The following is a 24,404-nucleotide window of genomic DNA, read 5'->3' as shown; positions in this document are numbered from 1 at the left end:
GAGGATTAAAGGATATTGGTGTGTGTCTTAATGGGGCAGTATCTAAAATAGGTCAAATAAATTCCGGAAGTTTTCCATGAGTGCGACAAGAGATCGCAGTTTTATTGCACGTCGTAAGATTTGTAGCCCGTGTTACGTCACATAGAAATTAGTACCGGAACACGTGTGTTTGGTGGTGAAAATACGGCGAACGGTGTTTAAAACAGCTGTCACCCTTTGATGTACTGCGAACCGGTACATTCCATCTCGCTTGTGCGCGCATGCTCTGTGACCGGGACTCCTGCCCCTTGGCATTTGAAAATGGGGCGTAATTGAAGACAATAAAGCGTAACATCGTTCAATGCAGCGGTTCCAGGTTCAAAATGCGAATATTGCGATGGCGGAGCACAGATTACTGTCAGACTCAGTTCAGTCAGTCGCTGTAGCGGCGTCGCGGGGTTACGTCGTGCCTGACCCACGCGCGATTATCCTGTACTTTTAGCAACTTCACTAATGAGGTTCTGATTGGAAAAGTTTCTTTCGGTCACCTTAGTCTGTTAACACCTCCCGAAACTTATGACGGTTATTAAGAAGAAGTTGCGTAAATATTGCCGAAGTTTGAAGTGGTAGTAACATAACTTAGTTTATTGTTGTGATAAGATTAACTTATCGTTCTTGAGTTACGCGGTTAATTCTGTAACTGAGTGACAGTTGGGTTTTTGAAAGCAAATGAGAGTTTAAAAGTTGAGGGTAGTTAAACAAATAATGGCGCTCAGTTCTTTGACGCCGTCCAGCATGCTGGGTGAGTTGGGTCGCCTGGCCAGCTGGTTGAAAGGCGACTGCATCTCCGCTGAAGAATACGCTGGATTAGCAGTTACAGAAAAGGTGAGAAGATTAAAAAGCAGCTTCAGGAAAAATATCACGAAAATACAAAGCACCCAACCAACACACTTCAATAGTTTACTTCGAGCATTCGAGTAACGCATTTATTAGTAGTTCCAAAAAGTTGCAAGCAAGATGAACAAGTAGAATCCTTGTCACACAAAAAAGTGGTCTTAAAAATTAGTGGCGGCCGGTGTTGATGCGGAAAACTTAAACCGGTTCAAAACTTCCTGTTTCAAATGTTTTCTCAAAACTAGGATTGGTATTGATCGCACCAATCATTATTCTGCTCCAAGTAATCTGAATAATGGCAAAAAATAATTGAAAGGGTTCAAAAAGCATCGCGCTTCTTGATCTCAAAAACACTTTGTTCTTCAAAGACTTTATCTCGAAGTAATTAAGGCGCAGATCCTCTTTTGATTCAAGAAAACCGCTTTGAAGACACTGCACTGATTCCAAAGGCTCATTACGAGTACTGGCTCTGAACCATTCACTAGTGTAGAGGAACATTAACTAGCTCGTCGCGTGATCTCACCAGTACATTTTCAGTAGAACCAGGCCTGGCTCACTCCGCGCGGTACATCCGATAATTACCTACAGCGAAGCGCCCCGCCGGCGGGTATTATATCAGTCGAGTGTCACGCGCGCGCTCGTCAGGACGCTGGCGTGCGTTGTAGTATGATTATAATTCTATGATCGAAGTATTATTTAAAAATGTACATAAAGAGAAAGAAATATTGTGCGGCGTTCGGGTGTTTAAATTCGAAAAGTAATCTACCGGATTCATCTTTTTTTTCGCTTCCCAAAGATGCTGAAAGGTATGTTGGCCAAGTGGGTAATCAATAATTCCTAGGATAGTATAGGAACCTAACCTACTATGACTACTGCTCAGAATGCGTCACTGCTGGACAAAGGCCTCTCCCAAGGTTTTCCATAATGAATGCATACTTACCTACATACGTACCTCATTACAAATAAGTAGATTAATATTTTTTCACTAGACAGCAACCCTAACAGCGTAAGAAAAGTTCAGAGGCACGCGATAGAAAGAGACAAAACTTGTAGGTGAATAAAATTGTAGGTACGTAGTGTTGCTTCTGACATAAATTAAATATAAAATGTATGAATTACTGAATAATGTATTAAAATGTAGATAAAATGAATAAATGAAACGACTTTCTTTCAGCTGTCAAAGTGAAGAAGTAAAATTTATTTTGTTTTAGAAGAAAAAGTAAAAAACATTAAAAACTCTTTTGTTGGTTCTCAACATAGTCCGCGCGCGGAATGCGACACGCATTACAATTAAATTAACATTATAATGATGATAATACCTTCTTGCAATAAATTGTTTAAATGAAATAAGAAAGGTAACATTACAATAAAAATCAAGATATTCATGAAACCTAGATCATAACAATCTCTGAAAAATATCTACTATGCATAACATTAAATTTTTGAATAGTATGCGATCTAACACGTAAACAATTAAAACACACACTTATCACTTAGCATTAGGTAATATCGAAAGTAACTGAATAATCAATGAAATAACAATTATTTTTGGTTTTAAAAATTGAAATTATTAAGCTAATGTAAATAAAACAAAACTTGGTTCAAGTTTCCTCACTTGTATAAATAAAAAGATATCATAATGTAAAAGCAATAAAAACCATCGAAACTATATTTATGAATGGATCAGAGTCACCAAGACCCCCATCGAGTTTGACCCAATGTATGAAATACCTTTGTATTATAATATGTATGAAGACCTGGCATGACGACTAAGGCCTGATTACAAAAAGAAGCTTGACTCCCTGAGTCTAATACAGTCTTGACGACATGAGGCATATTATTTTGCCTGTGTGAATAAGCAGTGGGAAACAAATTATTATTTGGATGAGTATGTACAGTTTCAGATTGACATGAATTATTTACATTGTTGGATGCATGCAATGTATTAATATTATGTACAGATTTTGATTGTTCAAATGAATTATTATGTATTAAAGAATTATGGGAATTCTCCTTGCATAAAGAACATGTAAAATTGTATCTACATTTTTGTGCATGCTTATTTAAACATATTATTTTACATAAATTGTAATTATTTACATGTGACAGCCTTTCTGAAATACTCATTAATAAAAAAGTAGGGCATTTGTACAATTTGTGATAGCTATTTTTACACAATAAACAAGGAATCATTGTTGATTTTGCATTATTACAATTTGGATTAGGTTTTTTATTACATGTTTGAATATGAAAAGACATTGAAGCCCTTTCTGTACGGCTCGTGTCACAAGCCGAGCTAGCCTCGAGCGAGATAGCACGTCTCTCTAGAAAACTCAACAGCGACTCCATACTGGGCATGCTACGAAAGTCCTGCTCTGCATTAAACAATCTTACAGTCAGTGAATCTAATTTCTTCATCATTATGCACACCAATATGGAATCCCAGCTATCAACGGGTTCATCATAGCTACGTAGCGCGCTCATTTGCTGCGAAATCTGTGACACTAAGGAACGTATGGCCTGGGCAGTGCCACGCGTAATGCTAGGCAGATCTAAAATAGCACTAATATGCGTTTTAATCATTAGTCCCTTAGTATCGTATCTCCTATTCAACAAAGCAACAGCATCATCATACGACTGGTTTATGAGAGGCAAATTATTTAAAAGATTCAAAGCCTCGCCCTTTAAATAGCTCTTTAAATAATATAATTTTTGTACATTGGATAACTTACAGTTTTTGCCTATTAATGCCATAAAAAGCTCGATGAATGGCTTGTATGCACAGACGTTGTTACCATCAAACGATTGAATTTCTATTGGAGGCAGCCTCGTGGTCTCGAACAGCGGCGTCGAAGCGTCCACGGCACTCGCAAACCCCAGCGGCGAAGCACTGCTGCGGCGGTCCAGGAGAGCGTCGATCCGGGAGAGGACATCGTAATAGCGGTCCTCGAACTCCTCGTCACCGTCCAACACCTCCTGGCCTTGTAGAATGGCCTCGTCCGCCAGCTGGTTGTAGCGCGCGAACGCTTCTTCAACTGCCTTCCTTCGGTTCGTCAGTTCAAACACACTTGGGTCTGACTTTTTGTCCAAAAAGGTAACACATCGTGTTATAGCGGCCTTGCATTGCCCTTGTAACAGCTTGGTTTTTTGGTTAGTGTCACCACAAACCTGGGTAGCCATAATTATCTACTGCAATCGGCAACTATGCCGGCGTTGGCCCTCGGGATAATTTTCCAGCAGCACACAAAAAAACCAATGTGAATTATGTACGGGTTTCGGCACCAAATTTATGTTGCTTCTGACATAAATTAAATATAAAATGTATGAATTACTGAATAATGTATTAAAATGTAGATAAAATGAATAAATGAAACGACTTTCTTTCAGCTGTCAAAGTGAAGAAGTAAAATTTATTTTGTTTTAGAAGAAAAAGTAAAAAACATTAAAAACTCTTTTGTTGGTTCTCAACACGTAGTGCTGTGCGAGCTGAATTCCACTGTATCGCGTCGTAGCAATACTCGCATTTATTTAAATCGTCTTGCGGAGTAATCCTTCTGTACCTGTACTATTACTTATTCTGTGGTAGAACCGAGAAAGAAGACAGTGGAAAACAGGTCAATTGCTAGTCGGACCCTCACACGAATCTTTCTGTATCTGAAGTTCTGAACAATTGTAAAAGTTATCCTGTTGATAGATTTTGAGCACAGAACCCTACAAAGTACAGACGACAGCACGTCAAGCTAAACCCTGCCATCTATGCAGTTGTAATAAGTGTTATTTTGCAACAAAAATGCAGTCTGATATGCTGCTGTTGACTGTACAAAGATTGGAACACATATCAGTAGACCTTTGAATGTAGGTCGTCAGGACATGACCTTGACCGAATTCGGCTTCCCATTGCAGTCACGTCGACTGCATCCCGATAGCTTCCCGAACACGTCACGTACGTAACTCATCCCGTCCCGTCCGTGACATATTTGGAAATGGAATTCTTTATAGTGGATACGTTATTTGGCTGACAATCCTTCCTAATGTGGTATCTTATCGAAATTTTAAATTAAAGTCCTATATTCCCTTATTATGCCACTTTTCATTCCCACTGCAACTATAGATCGTTTCATCCACAAAGACGCGCCCCATCATTCTTCCGCCACTGTTTGAGTGTTATCGGTATACGCAAAATTATCCATGAGTGCACACTCACACTACAATAATGATGCTCGGATTGCTCGGATCAAACTCCCCGCACCCCGCGTTTCCCTCGACCAAAAATTGGTGGGGAGCGTCTTCATGGATGAAACGATCTATACTCAAGGATCTACCTAACAGTTTGGCCGGCATCAAACCGAGTTAAAGAAAATTCTTGATCTTGATTAAAGACTGAATCCAGCTCGATATCCTAACTTTTTCTAGTTTATAAAATAAAACCAATGTTGATTCAGTTGTTCCAAATTTGTGTGTTCCAAAAAAATCTGGGGGTTTCAATACACATCTAGGTATGACGAATAGGTATTCTCCAAGGTTCTTCAGTCTTTTCTTTTTCAGTCATTCTCGTATTCATACTGACCAACTTATGAATATGTAGCTTTAGTAGAAAGAAGGTTTATTATGCATGAGTATGAGGATTATAAAGTTTCACAGCGAAAGGTCAGAGTTGGGAAGTTACTCAAGTTACGTAATTTACAACTGTCAAAAGGACTAAACCAGTAAAATCTGCCCCCGCAGTCTTAATGTACTCGTATTAATTTGATGTTATTATGATACCAAACTACCTCTAAATATCTAGCTCCAAACAATTCCATGCTACATTTGGTGGATTTCTTTTTCAATATGTATCTTCCACAAGGTTGAACTGTCTCCATTATAGACTATATTTTTTGCAGTCAAGTTACGCAAGAGTTACTTTGGCGTGCAAAATTAGTTCAGATTCCGTTTTTCGGAATATATGCCAGTTGGAAACTTGGAATGGTAAAGGTCAACTGTAAATAGATTGAGCTCACAATTACAAAATTAATATATCTTCTAAAAGCCACATTAATATTACCTCTACTCTACTGGTTTCTAATTTTACTTAGTTTGTTATTTTGGATGATTACTAAGTGGTAGGTAGTCGTATCTAATATTAATAATGTATTTGATGTCAAAAAACCATTTTATTTATAGTTTTATTTGAATCTAAATGAAACCTATTTAAAACGGAACATGATGGTCCATTGTTGAATGGCCAACCAAAATCTTAAGCTTAGCCCGCGGTCTTCATTCCAGTAATTGCTCAGGGTCTCAAGGGAGAAGAGACGAAATTGAACTTACATACATACATATAGATTATAGATGATGAATAAAATCCTCTGAGGTGCCGTTGAAACCGACGCTGTAGCGCTGCATAAAAATCTATCTAGGCTTTACATTTATATTGTCTAATTTAGTGAAAGTTACAAATAAATTATCCAAAGGAGATTACAATAATTAACTTTTTAAAAAAATAAAACCGACTTCAAATGCGTGAACACAAAAAAAAAACTAAAAATTAAAAATATTGCGTATAAAAAAGTTCATCCCCAATTTTCCACCCTTGGGGGTGAAATATTTTCTTCAAATTCGCATGAAACCACCCTTTTGATAATACCTATTCAACAAAAAAAGAATCGTTCAAATTGATTTATAATCGGCGGAGATATTGCGTATAAAAAAGTTCATCCCCAATTTTCCACCCTTGGGGGTTGTTTTTTCTATTATTAAATTTAAATGGGACCACCCTTGAAGTATTACCTATACGCCGAAAAAAGATTTTTTCAAATCGGTTCATAATTGGCGGAGTTATCGCGTAACAAACATAGAAAAAAAAAAAAAAAAACATACGGGTCAAATTGAGAACCTCCTCCTTTTTTGAAGTCGGTTGAAAACGGGGAACTTCCGCCTAAAAACTTGTAAAGAAAACATCTGCGTTCGGCATAACTAAATTGATTTGCTTGTCTGTCCTAGTATTAGTTAAGTTCTAATAAAATTACCTGATGAAACATAAGGCTGATCAAATCAAATCGTTTATTAATTACTTAGGCCTTTTCCAGGGCGCTTATACACGTCCCAAATATAGCTTGCCTTACCACCACTTCGGGACATCATGTGGGCAGGTGGGCTGATGCTGAGAAGAAGGATCTAGAGATCCTAGGATTAACGTGTATTGTTTTCTATGTCTGTTTTATTTATTACTAGCTTTCCGCCCGCGGCTTCGCCCGCGTGGAATTTTGTCTGTCACAGAAAAAGCGTATCGCGCGCGTCCCTGTTTCAAAAACCGGGATAAAAACTATCCTATAATGTCCTTTCCCGGGACTCAAACTATCTCTATGCCAAAATTTACCAAATTCGGTTCAGTGGTTTAGGCGTGAAAGCGTGACAGACAGAGTTACTTTCGCATTTATAAAATATTAGTATAGATGTATGTACGTCGTAATGCGTAAATCTGACCTCTCGCTAATCGTATTCAGGACACGTCGGAGGCTACGGAGCTGAAATTGTGATATATTGTGTTGACAGATAAAATATACTTTCCGTTCGCGTTTCTTCGTTGTTTACATTGTGGATTGGAAGTGTTGTGTGTTTACTCAATTAAACGAACAGGAATATGCCTTGCTTGTATGTGTCTACCATCAAATCTATCTTCGTCACATCATTAGATTATCTAAATGGTAATAAAGGGTTAAAATATGTATTTCTGAAATATGTATAAAGAGATCTTGTGCCGCCGAATTTAATAAAATATCACAAATTCTTTTTTTTTATACCATGGCAAGTGCTCTTAACACAAAGGAAACGATAAGGACTTCATAGACCGAGTCCCTTTTTATTCTAAACGGCTTCTCTAGCGTGAATCAGGCAAAGAAATCTTGAATCGGATCTGCGAATATAAATAGAAATTCGCGTCCTTAAAATACAATAAAATGGTTATGCTTACTTCATAAAGACATATTCCATTGTTGGAACGGGATCGGAAAAATTGTGCGCAACTTGTTAAATTGTGCGTAAAAAGTACAGAGATATCTTGAGACCTAAGGAAAACATGGAATAGCTTTTATCTCATTTTTGGAAAATAGGGAGATGCTCGCGACCAAGTCGTTCTACGAGAAACTAGAATTCTAAGTTAAAATCTAGTTAAATTATTAAATATTGAACCGCCCAAAAACGCTTAAATGAAATTGTGTCCTGATATGTTTCCTGGAAAGTAGCCTAGAATACCTAGATTACCTAGCCCCCTATGTCAAAAGACGGCAAGCTATTTGGGTTTCCTCGCAGTTCCAATTTCCTCTTTGGAATTGTGACGTAACGTCAATAGCGACCTAGAATCGAGGCATGCAGTGTAGTCTCTGATCACAACCCACATACCAGTGCATTCATCAGCTGTTCGGAAAACTGCATTATATGCGACAGAATTTCTGCAATATAAATTGCTGACTGAAAATATGGTATTGACTATATACTGAAACCCTGATAATGTATGTACCTTACTGCGAATGTCTTATGTGTTCTGCTGTTGTGTACCTTTATTAATAAATAAATGAATAGGGGAACCAGAAATCATTCTGATTGTAGGTGGCCTATCTACAATAGCCTCTTTTATTTTCTTTATGAACCACCTGTTTTAGGCTGTAATTTTTATAACAAAAGTAAGGATGAATGTAATTTCGTCAAATAACAGCGGTAAAACTTCCAAATTGCGAATAGAGTTCCTTGAAAAGAATTTGGAGACTCCAAGTGACCGAGGGTGTTCATTGTAAAGCTCTCTCTGAATCCATTTCATTCAAAATACTTCCTCAAGGGATATTAGGGAATTCATTAAGTCAAATTCCTTTTCACTGTGAATATCTAAAGTTCTTTCCAGGGATTTTAAATATGAAAAGGGTCAAACACCAGAAAGTGTTTACTTGGGAAAATCCAAGTGGGTATTAAATTTTACGAGTAAGAACAAGTTCGAATGGGGTAGGCTAGATTTTATGGAATAATATTACGTACAATTAAATTTTGATATGCTCTATCTAGACTAGAGTAGAATCTAGCAGAACTCTCAATAGGTACATTATGACGTTTGCTTTAAAAGGTCAAAATTATAAGATTCTTTGAAGGATTTGATTTCAAGTTATTCATTGTTCGACTTTTCTATTATTTTCTTAGAATAGAAATCGGGTATTAGCTACTGACACCTTAACACTGTTTATAGTTTTATTGCGAGTAAGTTTCTGACGTGAAAGATATAGATTCAATATCGAAGTTACAAACTTCTGAGTTCATGCGTGGAACTTGGCCCCAAGATATTTATGGCGATATGGAAGACAAAAACTTTGACAGCCGTATTACCGAAAATAGAAAAGTATTTTATTATTAACAAGCAAAAGCCAGAGGTTCTCTTTCAAAAGTTTGGCGCTGGCTTTTCAATTACTGTAATGTTAAACTTCTTTGCTCGTTAAATCTTTGTAGACAGGTTCAGAATTCAGTAACTTTCTTTGACGATAATCCGTTAATAAATGAGTTAACATAATATTAACTTGATACGATTTGACAGAAGCGGGAACATGACATTAATTAAGAAAGTTTTTGTTAAGGTTAATATCAAAGACAATGTCTCCCTTCTTTCGATTAAAAACATTAATAAAATGTGTTTATGATTTATTTGCTAAAGCAAAATGAGCCTTTTGATGAAGCGAACTTTAATGAAAAACAGTAAAGATACTGAAAAAGAATGTTGTTATTTAAAAATTATTGGGAAAAGATTTGCAGGCATAAAGCGAAAAAAACGCGCTTTGTGAGAAAATTATTACGCTAAAAGCTGAATTGTTCAGAACCGTGTTCATTAAAGCAGCAATTGATGACAAACCGTGAAAATTATACAGTTTTAGCGAATACCGATTCACAGAAAAGGCAAAAAGCTGGGTCGATTAAATCACATAAGGAGAACGAACGCGGTCTCTATGAAATTACTTTGTGATAAAATAATATATTCTAGATTATTGAGGATTTTTGAATTGCAAATTGTGCTTTGATCCAAGTCTAGTTCAGATTTTGTCTTGTGAATGTGATTAGTGAGGACAATATTCTTTAAGAAACATTGTTTTTGCGGCTACTGAGGAGTTTCTTCACTTGGACATGCGTTATTTTGTCCATTCCAAACGTCACAATTCACGGCATATCCTTTCGTTCCTTCATTTACCCCACTGCTCGAGCTGTCAGTTGTTCTGCGTAAATTCTGACACAAAAGTTACTAGAGCTTGAACAAAGCTAAATCGTTAAGATTTTATCAGTGATTTCTGAGGCCGAAACGATCAAGCGACATTAACAGCCCTGTCAGTGGCACGCACACAGCCCATTGGCTTGGAAAATGCTTTTACATGAGCCTCTGCCATTGTGGCGCGTCTTAAATATCAGAGGTGCAAACCCTCGGGGTAATCTCTTCAAAGGGTTCCTCCTTAGAGTAAATGCCTCTTCATTTCGTGTTTACCTCGGCCGTATGGTGATAATATGGGTATTTTGGCGAAACATGCCATACAAATACATTCTATACAATACAGGCCGTTTTGATACGAGGATTATATGTCTGCACAGTAAAGGTGGGATCAGGAAAGGCTGATCCTGATTCTATTATCAAAGGATAGTGCCAGGGTCTGGACCAAGTGTTGCCCAGAATCAACCCATAGTGCATTTTGTTCCTCAGGCCTATACTAATGTGTAAACCGAAGCGCACTGAAATCTATCCCTGGAGTTAAGAGAAAAAAAGAGTTTTGTTTGAAATTATTTACATACAAAATATCATCGATGTATACGTACTACGCATAAGATTTCGCGATTGTGGCATTAAATAACACTCGCTATGTTGCACTTAACCATACTGCATCCGTATACGTTACTTTAGTGCGATTTAGACATTCTTTATAAAAGATCTAGCGCTGTTTTAATTGTTTGGTTACTTGACAGAAGTTAATTATTTCCAAAATGAAGTAAGAAGTTTTAGTTCTCTATCCTTGCAAAAAATCAATTTATTAGTATATTACAATCGATTATTGAAGTTATTGTAAGCTAAAACTTCTTGCTCCATTTTGGAGATAATTAATTTCTGTCAAGTAACCAAACTACTGCAACAGCGCTTGATCGCTTATAAAGAATGTCGAAGTCGTACTAAAGTAAGGTGTACGGATGCAGTATGGTTAAGTTCAACATAACGAGTGTTATTTAATGCCACAATCGCGAAATCTTATGCGTAGTACGTATACATCGATGATATTTTGTATGTAAATAATTTCAAACAAAACTCTTTTTTTCTCTTAACTCCAGGGATAGATTTCAGTGCGCTTCGGTTTACAAATTAGTATTGGCCTGAGGAACAAAATGCACTATGGTTTCATTCTGGGCAGCACTTGGCCCAACTTCCATGTCCTTTAATCAACTTCCACTTAACATACCATGTTTGAACTGTATTAATTGATTGCATTGCAAAACTGTTACAATTACATGCTATTATGTTTAATAATATTTAAACTTTAGTCATTATACTTACACAGTCATGGATCCGACGCGCACGCAACTTAGAACTTACAAAAACGAAGCTTTATACTCTGTCCTAACTAATCAGTTTTATTGCTACAGGCAACAACGTTTCTTTGATAACGGACATGAAATTCTGAACAAATATACTTGTAATGCCTGAAGGCTACGGCCTACTGGGAATATTAATTTGTTATTCTTTTCGTTACCCAAATTCCATTAGCTTGTTATGTTGGAAAAATGTTTTCCATTATTATTTTAATCAGAACGCAATCTTGTTAGCTTGGAACGCATTTTTGGATATGAAATAATGAATATTCCGTAATAGCGTTAAATTGCGCCAAAAAACAATTTAGGCGGCAGTGATGGCTTAGGACACCAATATGCCACGCACGGTATCTAAAACGGCCGAAAATTAATGAAATGCGAAAGACTAAAACAGAGCTAAAGAGCGCCGAAAGAATTGTTGTTTCGCCTTGAAAAGATAAAGCTTTACGACCGGACCGGTACTGCATCTATCTGGCGCCATGACCACGAGTCCAGGACCGACGTATCTACGGAATGCATAGTTAGAGTTAAGATTTATGAGGGTTTTGACACCATGTTAAGGCCCATAGAACCAAGTGTAGTCTGCCTTGCCCCAATGACCTTTCTGTGACGCTTCTGTCTTTTCCAAAACGATCTATCACGTGTGGAAGAATAAAGATAGTTCGCCGATTGTTTATCGGCCGCCGTCGAACAAATGGGTACAGTTTCTAGTGATCTATGTTGTTGGCAAGGAGTTCTTCAAGGGTCTATATTGAGGCCGCTAATTTAGATGGATGCGAAACTGGAGTCTGCCGACCAGAAAACACTTTCACGGACTAATTGAAGCGGAGTCTGTATTAAATGGAGCTATTCGTCTAGGTTTAGTGGTAATTAATACGATACCTAAGTTTGCTTGTTAATGTTATTAGGATTTCTTTGCGCTACAATTACTATACTATACTCTATCTATACAAGAATATGTTTGATTTCATATCTAATGCTCCTGCTAATATTTCTATAATGGCATCGTAGATATGCTTATTGCTGTTTAGTTTATTTGTTATCATCTCTCTACCTATTGCTTTATGTAGCCACTAGCTTTCGGCCCGCGGCTTCGCCAACGTGGAATTTTGTCTTTCACAGAAACACTTTATCGCGCGCGTCCCTGTTTCAAAAACCGGGATAAAAACTATCCTATGTCCTTTCCCGGGACCCAAACTATCTCTATGCCAAGTTTCATCAAAATAGGTTCATTGGTTTAGGCGTGAAAGCAAGACAAACAGACATAGTTACCTTTACCTATTGCTTTATGTAACCATTCTAACTTCACTATCAATATCATTTATCCATTGGTTAATATTATAATATTGTCATATTTATCCCTGGATAACAAAAGACGTACAATACCCGGTGCATGGACCTATAAAAAAAGGCGGACGGAACTCGCGCTACAACAAAACTGTGACGCAAAATTTTGGCGTTTGTCTATTGTGTGAGTGAATTTAGGGATGCCATGTTAGCCAAAACATTTTACCCATTTATTTTAAGAAAAACATAGATCGGCAGATGTTACTTGGAAATGTAGACAGAATTATTCCGTGCCATTTGAAAAGGATGAAAGGTGAATGCGTTGAGGTAGGCGCGAAATTTTCAATGTTCAAATTTTCTTACATTGTTTGCAAGTCAGTGTGTCAGGGTATGTAGTTATGTACATAATGTTGATCAAAAATGATTCACGCAGTTACAAATTACGAATCTTGTGTATATTATAATCATAATCTTATGCATCATCAATATATTATTATTATCTCTGATAGATTTTTTTTAACATACTACAACCTGACACTGACTTGAAATCAATGTAAGAAAATTTGAATTTTGCAGTTCCACATTTTTGGGAAGGATCAAATTTGCCTATGAAAATATATCCCATTAAAACACAATTATTATGATAAATTATTTTATTTCCATAGTATGCGTAATAAATAACTAAAAAGTCCTAAAATTATTATTAATTTCCCATATTTCGGGTAATTTTCCCACGTAAATAACTGAGAACACTGGTCTTTGACGTATTATTTTTTCGAGTGAATGACGTTTGATTTCAATTAATTTCAATATTTTAATGTCGGGAAATAAGTGATTGGATTATTATTTTGCCTGTGAAATGTGATTCCTTAATTTTTGTTTGTTCGAACAGAACGGTTTTTACACAATTTCATCACACAAGACATGTCGTATTCGTGTTGTTTTTTCGCTGCTTAAATGTGTCAACTGTGTGAAGTTTGCACTCGAAGTGGTGTAACAGGGTGTGAATGTGTGCGTGCCGGCCTGTACGTACAGGCAAGCTGGTGTATCCTAATGTCACAGTATTTTGTTGATGAGAATCCGTCCGACTTTTTTTATAGGTCCATGACCCGGTGTATAAATAGAAAGTCATACATCATTAGCCTTGTGATATAAATAACGTCATGGAAATGGAACCGCGACCTGTGATCCGAAAAGTTTCCGATATCCTAAACGCTATTATTGCTATTAATACACGATATCGGTTTGTAATTAGCGCGATAGTGCTACAAATAGTTAATGAGTGCGCATTTGTTTGATCAATTTCTCTGCAGTGATTGCATGCATTAAGTAATTAACTCGCTCATAAGGTGAACCGACAACCTCATAAAGGTAGCAGGAAGGCGCTGGATGCAGGCCGCTATTAATCAAGTCATTCTGGATATCATTGGGGGAGGGCTATGTTCAGCAGTGGATGGCTGATGATGATGATGAAGCAATTGGAACCAAAACTCCTCTGATATTTTATATGTATGTCATAAGGTTTCAAACCTCTGCATTTTACACTGGAATGCTTATGATAAACGGTATAAAACACGAGAACACATCAAAAGAAAACCTCCCTTATCTGTGTCATTAAGTCGAGTGACTTAGGATGCGACGGAACGTGGCAGGAGGCGGAAGTATGACGAACGATTGTAGACAACTTATGGAACAGAAACTGAGAACAAGGGTCTTATATATCTAAAACTTCAGCCAAACCAACGTGTGCAGATCGCGTCGGCGATGGCGATCACTGCGCGTACGTATGTAGGCCAATGAGAGGACGCGATCTGCACACGTTGGTTTGGCTGAAGCTTTAATAATGCCTTCTTCCCTAAACACGAGTAGACAAAGTGTAAGCGATTTTGTAATGATACTTCTATTGACATAAGTTGTTATTATACAAACGACCTGTTTTTGCTTCAGGCAAAAAGTATCCTGATACCGTCTGATTTACTCCTTCAGGAAGTTCTCTTTTTGTACAGATAATTCTAGTCTGTATTTTTTTAAAGAATGTGAAACAGCCTCGACATGTCGCTAAATGCGCTGTCACGCCTTTTTGTCATGATGATGAGGAACAGTTCTGAATTGTCATATTAATAATTTATACTAAAGAAGTATAAATAAAGACTGATGCTTCTGATATAAAACTTAAGTATGGCCCTTGACTGCTTTTAATATCTGACAGAAAATATTCTGATAAAGAAGCAATTTGAAAAATGACCTACAAATTAGAACTTGGGCTTAATTCCTTCCTTTTGCTCCAAAGTTTTTGCAAATCATCAAAGCAATTTACACTAAACTTAAGATTACTTTAATAGGCTCTTAATTGCGTCTTACCCTTTCGATATTAAAGGCTTCCTTTAAACTTATTAGCTTTAACACGACGGAATATTGAATACCAAGAAATGAGATATTTCATAAAACTGGGTCGGCGAAAAAGGGCAAGGAGCAGTTTGGAGTGGAAACTCCTCGTTTATCTGGGTTAAATGATGTTTTAAAGTGGGAGCCGTTTTTACGAGCCGCTTGTCACTTCTGTATGGATGAGTAGACTGGCTATGTCAGGGAGATTTCACTACAGTTGTTTATTAACAAGCTAAGGTCCGTTTTGTTATCTAGTCAGGCGATTAGATGTAACGGGACTATTCCCACTGTTGCAACTCCTGTGTAGCCAGGATCTACAGATTAACCGCCAATAAAAACCTAACCAGTCAAGTTTGTCCCGGGGAAAAGTTAAACTGTCATTGGACCCGCAACGAAATTAATCAGAAGAACGTAGGAGGAGTTCGAAGTTAAGGTCCTATTAGATGTAGACGAGGCTACCACAAAGGCGACAGTTTGTTCCGCCACTTCTTTTCATCACCAGCCCATAAAAGTTCAAAGTGGTGGTAGGGCAAGCTAAGTTTATTGAGCTGTGTATAAATAAGTGCCCTTAAAAGGGTAAGAATACTAATTGAGAATTTGAATTTTAACATGATATTTTGTAGGAAGTTTTGTATTGAAAAAGTTTTGAATCGAGTTTTTTGTTCAGATTTCAGTTAAATAGATCCCGTTTCATTACAGTAAAGTTTTTATCGCTGGTTTTACGGTTGACTGCCACAATTGTTCGGCGACCTGACCTTATTGGGATGGTGTCTGTTATACGGGCCATGCCAAATCGCTTTGGCTGCTGTACTACTTGGCAGTTTACTTTGTACTATGTATCTTATTCCGTAATTTGCAGGGTATGTGATGTCGAGAGTTGAAAGAAAGAAAGAAACATTTATTGCCATGGACATCACAAAAGACAAAAGAATTGGACGTCTTCAGATATAGATTGATCAAGAATTTCCATTTCCACCCATTTGTGTCTAAAAATCATAATGCAAAATTTCTTTGTATAGTCACGTATGTGATCATCCTACTTGCATATTAGAATTTAACTTACAGTGTGATAGAGTACTATGGCGCTAAGAATTGTCTCGAACGGAATATGTGCCAAAGAAAAATCTTTTATAGCAAGGATTATCATCCAATCTACATTATCACGCACATAATCGTTCCCAGAAAGGTGTTTCAATAGCAATATTTTCTTCTTATGAGTATTTATTGTGTGCGTGGAAAACTTTTATTATTACTATTTCCCGAGTGCGTGTTTCCTGTAATAACATTCGGTACTTTACTTACCATAATAATCATTTGTTAGTCGGAATTCGTAGTACCATACCATTGTATGATATTTCTAATATGTTCATGTTTATTAATCTCTGTGTGGTTTTTTGTATAAATTCCAAAATGTCGCACGAAGTTAAGGTGAAGGTGAACGATAATATAATTTTAAATGACAAGATAACATTCTAGATTTCATAAAGATTTGGTTCTTATATAGGCTTTCAAATCCGCCTTAGCGACTTACGATCAAATTTCAGGTGAGCTTATGAATATGTGAAGAAATCGTACTAGAAGTCGTTTTCATGATCCGATAGCATCCATAACGCTTGTATTTTTATATCCGTCTGCTGCTGCTGTTAAAAATATGTTTAGCTTCACAGTTAATAAGATTACACTAAAATATACACTATGTAATTAAGTTTTGTATTCACTGTATTGTAATCGCATTATCCTATTTGTGGTTGTTATTGCGAAAATACCAATTTATTATCAGAATTCAGGCAATATAGAGCCGTGGTTACGGAGTTGTCTCTATTACGCTTACTTGATTGTGCCCTGCGGAATAAATGTTACGCAACTCAACGCCTCAATCCCTAACTTTATTGTTGGTGCACTCAGTCGAATTCTCCTTGTCTTGACTTCTAACTTTTCGTCTTGCACCTATTGATTTTCTGTTACTCAATAAACACCGGTTTTGGTCTAAGCTCTACTTTGATGTTATGTGCAAAGCACATAGAACTTGCAAGTAATGGCAGCAAACTACATGAAGACTTCTTTCCTTTTACAATTCCCTGCGGAATAAAATGTTACGCAACACGACACCCCTGAATTTCAAACTTCTTGTTGATGCACTCAGTCGAATGGCTCTCCTTGTCTTGACCTCTGACTTTTCGTCTTGCATGTATCGATTTGCCGTTACGAGAGTCGTACAACCAGGGCCGGATCGTGAAATTGTGGGGCCCTGGGCTGAAACTACTTGGGGGCCTATCTTAGTCAGTGTTGGCACTAATCAATTATTTTTTTAATCAATTAATTAATTTGATTAATTTTAATCATGATTAAATTAATCCTGATTAGAAAAGTAATCATAATCATGATTAATTTGTTAATCATTATTCAATAATCATTAATTTGATTAACTTGATTAACTTCTTAAATGTTCTATCGAAAACAATGTTAAAACATTGAATTCTAATATTAGATGTTTGGTTTTAGGCTACAATTCTATGACAGGTCATACCTAGATAAATATAAGGTAACCTAGACTGCCCCCCGCCCCCTTCCCTCGCTGAAACTTCCGGTGCAGTCTTCCGACCTCCCGTAGGAGGATATCAGTCCACTTCCCCTACCGTTCCAGCACTTACTTGCAACCCCACACTCCCACCACCTGCCCCCCACCCCTAGCCTCCCCTGAAACTTCTGGTACGAAGTCTCCTGCACCTTCCCAACACGCAAAACCTCCTAGTTTAGCAACCCCACCCTTCTATTGAATTGCCCACGCGTGGCCCTCCCCCCGAAACTTCTGGTACGAAGTCTCCTGCACCTCCCCAACACGCAAAACCTCCTAGTTTAGCAACCCAACCTTTCTATTGAATCGCTCATGCGTGGCCCTCCTCCCGAAACTTCTGGTACGAAGTGTCCTGCACCTCCCCAACACGCAAAACCTCCTAGTACCGTAGAATGGGGTTACTTTGAATCACGGGATGACGTTGATCGAAACTTCCATTTTGTATAAAATCACGAATTGCGTACAACGAAACGCAATTTAGTAGTTTTTTTTTAGATTAGTAACACTGAAGAACTGTCAATTCCTTTTTTGAGAACACGCGGGAAATTCGCCTATTATTTTAATTAAAAAAGGTTAATATAATGTTATTCTCTATTTATAGCTAAATAATTGTGTTGCAAAACTTCATGTGTAGTTATTTATGTGATAGTAAAATGAAATTTCTAGATATACTCCATCATGTGGCCTATGATCGATTATCCCATACAGTGCTTAATGTTTTTCTAACTTCAAAGATAATGAAATGACTTGAGTTTGTTTGATGCGGGGTGTCATTGATAGGGTATATGGTGCGAGATTGATCAAAAATGATCAAATTATCCCCAGAGACTATACTCCTCTTTAAATGGTAATATCCACTGGTAGTCGAAGGGTTTTGGAATTTATGTTTTTTTTTTTTTTTTTTTTTTTTTTTATATGATAGGAGGCAGACGAGCAGGCAGGAATATAAAAAAGAATTCAAATTGGTTCGCGATGATATATCTGAAATTAGGAGAAGTGAAATAATTAATCTACCTGCCAAAAGCAAAGCCATTTGCAATTCTGGATAGTAACGTTGCATGTGTCCAATTTTTTTTATATTGATATTGCAGAACTTGTATGACTTAAGTGAATTTATATGACTTTTCTTATTGTTTTGATGCATAAATTTAATATTATTGATTTTTTTAAGACAAATTATTTTTATAATTTGTTTTTTAAATTTTATTTTGTAAGTTTAACTATTTCTAAGTTCTTTTCGTTCGTAAAATCAATAAATAATACTGATTGAATGCTAAAATTTTAATACCAACATTTTAGTAACGAAATACAGTTAATTATTTGATGACTTTTACTAGATCAAAGTTACCCCATATGACAAAAATGTCAATAACTATTTTACCGTTGGCAGATTTTGATTTTTTTAAATCTATTGGTATTATAATTGTGGTTACTTTCTATTTACGCAATAAAATCTGGGGATATCAAAGTAACCCCATTCTTCTTTTAGCTTTGATCACATACTTTTTATTTTTTTTCTCAAAATTGAGCTATATTTTTTCATTTTTTATTACACGAATCGAGAGTACTATAAAAACCGATTATTAGACTTTTTTTGTATTTTTTTACACCCACAAATTTAAAAGATATGGACCTTCAAAGTTCAAAATTGGCCAAAGTAACCCCATTCTACGCCACCCCACCCTTCTATTGAATTGCCCACGCGTGGCCCTCCTCCCGAAACTTCTGGTACGAAGTGTCCTGCACCTCCCCAACACGCAAAACCTCCTAGTATAGCAACCCCACCCTTCTATTGAATTGCCCACGCGTGGCCCTCCCTCCGAAACTTCTGGTACGAACTCTCCTGCACCTCCCCAACACGCAAAACCTCCTAGCTTGGCAACCCCACCCTTCTATTGAAAAGCCCACGCGTGGCCTTCCCCCCGAAACTTCTGGTACGAACTCTCCTGCACTTCCCCAACACGCAAAATCTCCTAGTTTAGCAACCCCACCTTTCTGTTGAATTGCCCACGCTTGCCCCTACCTTGGGAGGGGGGGAACTTCTCCCCTATCGTCAGCCAGCCCGCTTAACTTCTTTCCGGACCCAATTTTGCTGGAGGATACCGGAAGAATAGAAGGAATTGTGAGAAACAAAACTAGTGCGATAAGTGTTTTGAGTAACTAGTGAAAATTAACGCAGTTTTTTGGGAAAACGACAGTACAACTCCAGATCCCCCCTTTGCTAGACATTTTATAAGTCGCGGGTACCTTTTCATACACACCCAACCCTTTTCTTATGAAAATAGTAGATAGTTAATCAAATAATCAAATTAACGATTAATGATTCTCTTCCAGGTAACCTTTGGGTGAGAGAGAAACCGAAACAAAGATGTACATTGTATAAAAGGAAATAAAAAACAACAAAATAATTTTATTTATTTATTATGCATTTATTAGTAAAAGAAATTAAGTACCTATAATTTCTAAATTAACCTTTCTACATTTTTGTGCTGAAAATTCTTTTATTTGGTCATCGCATTGCAAGTCTTTTGTTAAATCACAATTTATAGACAGAAGTGATAAATGGTTTAGTCGAGAGTTCGCCATTGTTGTCCTTTTATTTTCTATACAGTGTGTCACGATAAAGTGCACATATGAAATTAGGTGAAACTAGACCTATTTTTATCGACAAAAAACAGGTCTAATTTTTTTTGAGATTTTTTAAAATTTTATTATAGACTAGCGGCCGCCCGCGACTTCGTTCGCGTGGATCCCGTTTTAACCCTTTCATCTATCTTACGCGGTTAAGATTTTTTCATACAAAAGTTTTTTCCCGCTTACTCCCGTTCCCGTGGGAATTTTGCAATATCCTGTTGTAACTAAGCTTAAAGTTTATTAAGATACCTGCATGCCAAATTTCAAGCGTCTCACTTAAGCGGTTTAGATTTTTTATACAAAAGGATTTTCCCGCTAACTCCTGTTCCCGTGGGAATTTTGCAATATCCTATTGTCACTAAGCTTTGAGTTTACTAAGGTACCTGCATGCCAAATTTCAAGCGTCTAACTTAAGCGGTTTAGATTTTTCATACAAAAGAATTTTCCCGCTATTGGCTAGTTTCCTAAAAAAAATTGTTTAGTCCGTCATGTTTAATATCAAAAAATATTGGACACAGTCATATATTTTTATTTATCAATCTAACAAATTATTACATAGTTATGGTGCGTTAAAGTTCCGCACGACGTCACAACGTGCGGCACTTTTGTGCAAGCTTTTTTTTCTTCCAATTACTTATTGTAAAGAAAACTTAATAACTTTTAAACTAAGAGGTATATCCTGATAAAATAAAAACAGTAATAATGCTAAAAAAATGCATAAAATACTCAGAAAATTCCAACAAATAATAAAAAATGATGCTTTTTGAAAAAAATCTGCTTTAAAATTCGTGTTTTTTTGGTTATTTGATAAATTTCTCCAAAAAATGCCTGTATAACAGGTGGTTTTTATTGCTTTGTATTATTCTCTGTCGTATTACCTTTGTAAAACCAAAAATCGCATGTCTCTATCCCTATCACAACATTTGCTATGATAGTTTGAACAAAGGCCTACCACAACATTATTCTCCGCTACAGGTGGGGACAATTTTAATTTTAACTAAAATGCTTATTTTACTTCGAAATCTTTTGTTTTTATTTGAAATCTAACTTGTCTGTATGAAAATTACAAATCTAGAGCCATTTTCAGTTTCGTTGTTAACGAAGCGTTGAATGGCGCGCCCGGAGAGGCTTAGTTCAAACGATCATAGCAAATGTTGTGATAGGGATAGAGACGTGCGATTTTTGGTTTTACAAAGGTACCTAATAAGATAGAGAATAATACAAAGCAGTTACAACCACCTGTTATAGGGGCATTTTTTGCAGAAAAGAAAAAGAAATAACCAAAAGAACACGTTTTTTTTCAAAAAGTATCATTTTTTATTATTTGTTGGCATTTTCTGAGTATTTTGTGTATTTTTTCAGTATCGTCTGTTATTTAACATTATGACTGTTTTTATTTAATCAGGATATACCTCTTAGTTTAAAAGTAATTACGTTTTCTTTACAATAAGTAATTGGAAGAAAAAAAAATCTATAAAAAAAATTAAAAAAATCTCAAAAAAAATTTGACCTGTTTTTTGTCAATAAAAATAGGTCTAGTTTCACCTAATTTCATATGTGCACTTTAACGTGACTCACACTGTAATAATATAGGTCATCTTTGAGAAGGAGCGTTCTGCTTCACAGCTAGTTACTGGTAAAGTTAAAAAAATCTTTAAAATGGTATAGCAATTAGAGAACACGTCAATTAGTTTATTTTCATACATAATCATAAAAATGTCACTGCAAGAGTTGTAAGACTCTGGCTTAGATTGGAGTAAGTCGATACCTCTGGGCTCAAAGGTCGTAAAGGACAAAATACCGAAAATGAGTTATTTATACAGTTTTACTCAGAATTTAATTATCTATCGATCTGTGTATTTAGTTTGTCGAAATTCCCAAAAAAAGTGCCTTTACGACCCATCATATTTGATAAGCTAAACAGAATTCATCGTCAAAATTGGGATGTAAATACCATTTGATTTTTTAATACAGTTACCATGGTAGTAAAGAACAAGTAAACACAAATTTTTGGGCGTATAATGTACATGTAGTATATCTATTGTCCTATACAACCTTACATTTTCATACCCAAGTCTAAATAATTTGTCCTTTACGCCCTTAGATTATCTAAACAAATATTTTAAAAATCTACACAGTGAGGATATTAAAATAACTGTGAAGGTAAATTTTATAGACGTTTCTTATAGTATTTAAGTATGTGCGTTTGGAACAAATGAAAGAACCTAAAAAATCATCAAAAATATATAATAAAACTATTTTAGAGTGTAAAATTTATGTGATTTGTACATAATATAAAATGATGACATCTACCCACATCGGGTAAAGTAATGTTGCTTTTTATTATTTCTCATATTTGAAGAAACTAGGTATTTGTCAGGTATAAGATAATTTTTAAAAGATGATTTAAGAAAATAAAAACATGCTATAAAATAACGTATTACCTAATTAAGTTAGGATAGTCATCATAAAAATTGAAAAAATGAAAAAGCTAGATTTGTTAAGAATATTATTTAAAAAAAAGTCACCTTACTGTAGTACCTTAGGTGTCATTATTTTTTATGGACAAAGCACACAAATACTACACTTTACAATTATTTTTAATGATTTCCTAGTAATTTTAACTAACGCCCTTGGTCAAAACCACTTTTGAGTTTTGACTGTTACAATTATAATAAATTAGTATAGTTTCTAAAGTTATTTGGATCAGCTAATAAAGAATAACTAGCAGGGAAAATATTTACACAACATGGGAAAATATAATATGTTGAGACTTAATCTACTAAAAAGCGTGAATGCAGTATTTTTCGAAGTTATATTTTTATATTAAAAATAATTGGCTTTTAAAAACGGTATTACGTAGGAGTAAAGTAAGTGGATGTACTTTACTGGAATGAAAATCTTCCTACTTGTAATCTTACATAACTAACTTTTCTACTTTTATACCAAGTACAATGACAAATTCTTATTAAATAATATAATAAATAATTGTCCAAAGATTTTTAATATAATTTGATTTTCGTCTGTCCTTAATAATTATATTCTATCTGCATTATCATAAGGTCAACTGGTGGACAGACTGCCCTATGGAATTAAATCCGCTATTTGTAGTTTTTCGAAACAATAATAATGATTAAATAAATAAATAAAATTAAATTGGTTTTGGTTTTTCCTATAAAGTAGACATTTATGAAGTTTTATTTAAAAGCATCATAATATTTATTTTCTAAATTAGCTTTTATATCGGAAATAGTTTCTTCTAGTTCGAAGATATCAAAACTTCTACTTAAATAGTTTCATAAATTGTGTGCATTAAATTATGAAGCTACGGAAAATCATTTTATTTCATTTAAAAGACCATAATTCGTCAATAATATGTGAAGAAATGGTATATTACATATGAAATACCATAAAATATTAAATATTTAAGCTAAATCATCAATTTACCCTTTCATAATACCTTACCTGGGTGTCCGGTTACGACCCATGAAAGCCTACAAAACTATGTAAATTGTAATTTATGACCTTAGTTTTGTAGTTTTGTGAAATAAAAATAGACTTACGTCCTGGGTAACTTGCCTAGGACGAATATTTGAGGGGCGTAAAGGTCTTTTTATTGTAATTTTGAGGGCGTAAAGGAAATCTATCTCAGTAAATACAGCTCTAGTCCAGTTTTTCAATACCTCTTCGGAAAATGCTGTGAATTCTAAGCACTTTCTTCATAAGTCATAATTTAATAGCTCAAAAAACAAAAAAGTTATCGTCGAATAAAAAAATAAAAAAACGTTTTTTGCTTCTCCTGAAAAGTCGTACTTTGTCCTTTACGACCTTTGAGCCCAGAGGTATCGAAGTATGATTTTAATTGAATGCACTCATTCACTAAATGTTCGTCTACGTCATCTGGATAGTAATCAATAATATGACGTGCACTTTCGAAATATATGTTTTTGATATTTTTGTCTTGCAAATCCATTAAAAATTAAAATTTTTTGCTACATGTCTCATAGACTGGGCTCCTTTTATTTAAGCCCATAATTAGCTTATCCAACGCAACATTTAAAGTGTCCCTTTTAAA

At 35.7% G+C, this 24,404-nt stretch overlaps 1 protein-coding gene across 1 annotated transcript in view; it reads left to right on the top strand.

Moving 5' to 3' along the window:
• Window positions 1-132: 132 nt before the first annotated feature.
• Window positions 133-24,404, top strand: part of LOC135081063 (myotubularin-related protein 6) — a 93,901-nt gene continuing 69,629 nt past the window's right edge. Inside the window, exon 1 of the mRNA XM_063975788.1 lies at window positions 133-864. Coding sequence (XP_063831858.1) covers window positions 745-864 — 120 coding nt within the window. The 5' untranslated portion in view covers window positions 133-744. The remainder of the gene's footprint in view (window positions 865-24,404) is intronic.

The sequence above is a fragment of the Ostrinia nubilalis genome, chromosome 19 (genome assembly GCF_963855985.1).
Source record: "Ostrinia nubilalis chromosome 19, ilOstNubi1.1, whole genome shotgun sequence".
Taxonomy (NCBI): Eukaryota; Metazoa; Arthropoda; class Insecta; order Lepidoptera; family Crambidae; genus Ostrinia; species Ostrinia nubilalis.
Note: the sequence above shows the minus strand (reverse complement) of the source record. Positions and strands in the feature narration are given on the sequence as shown.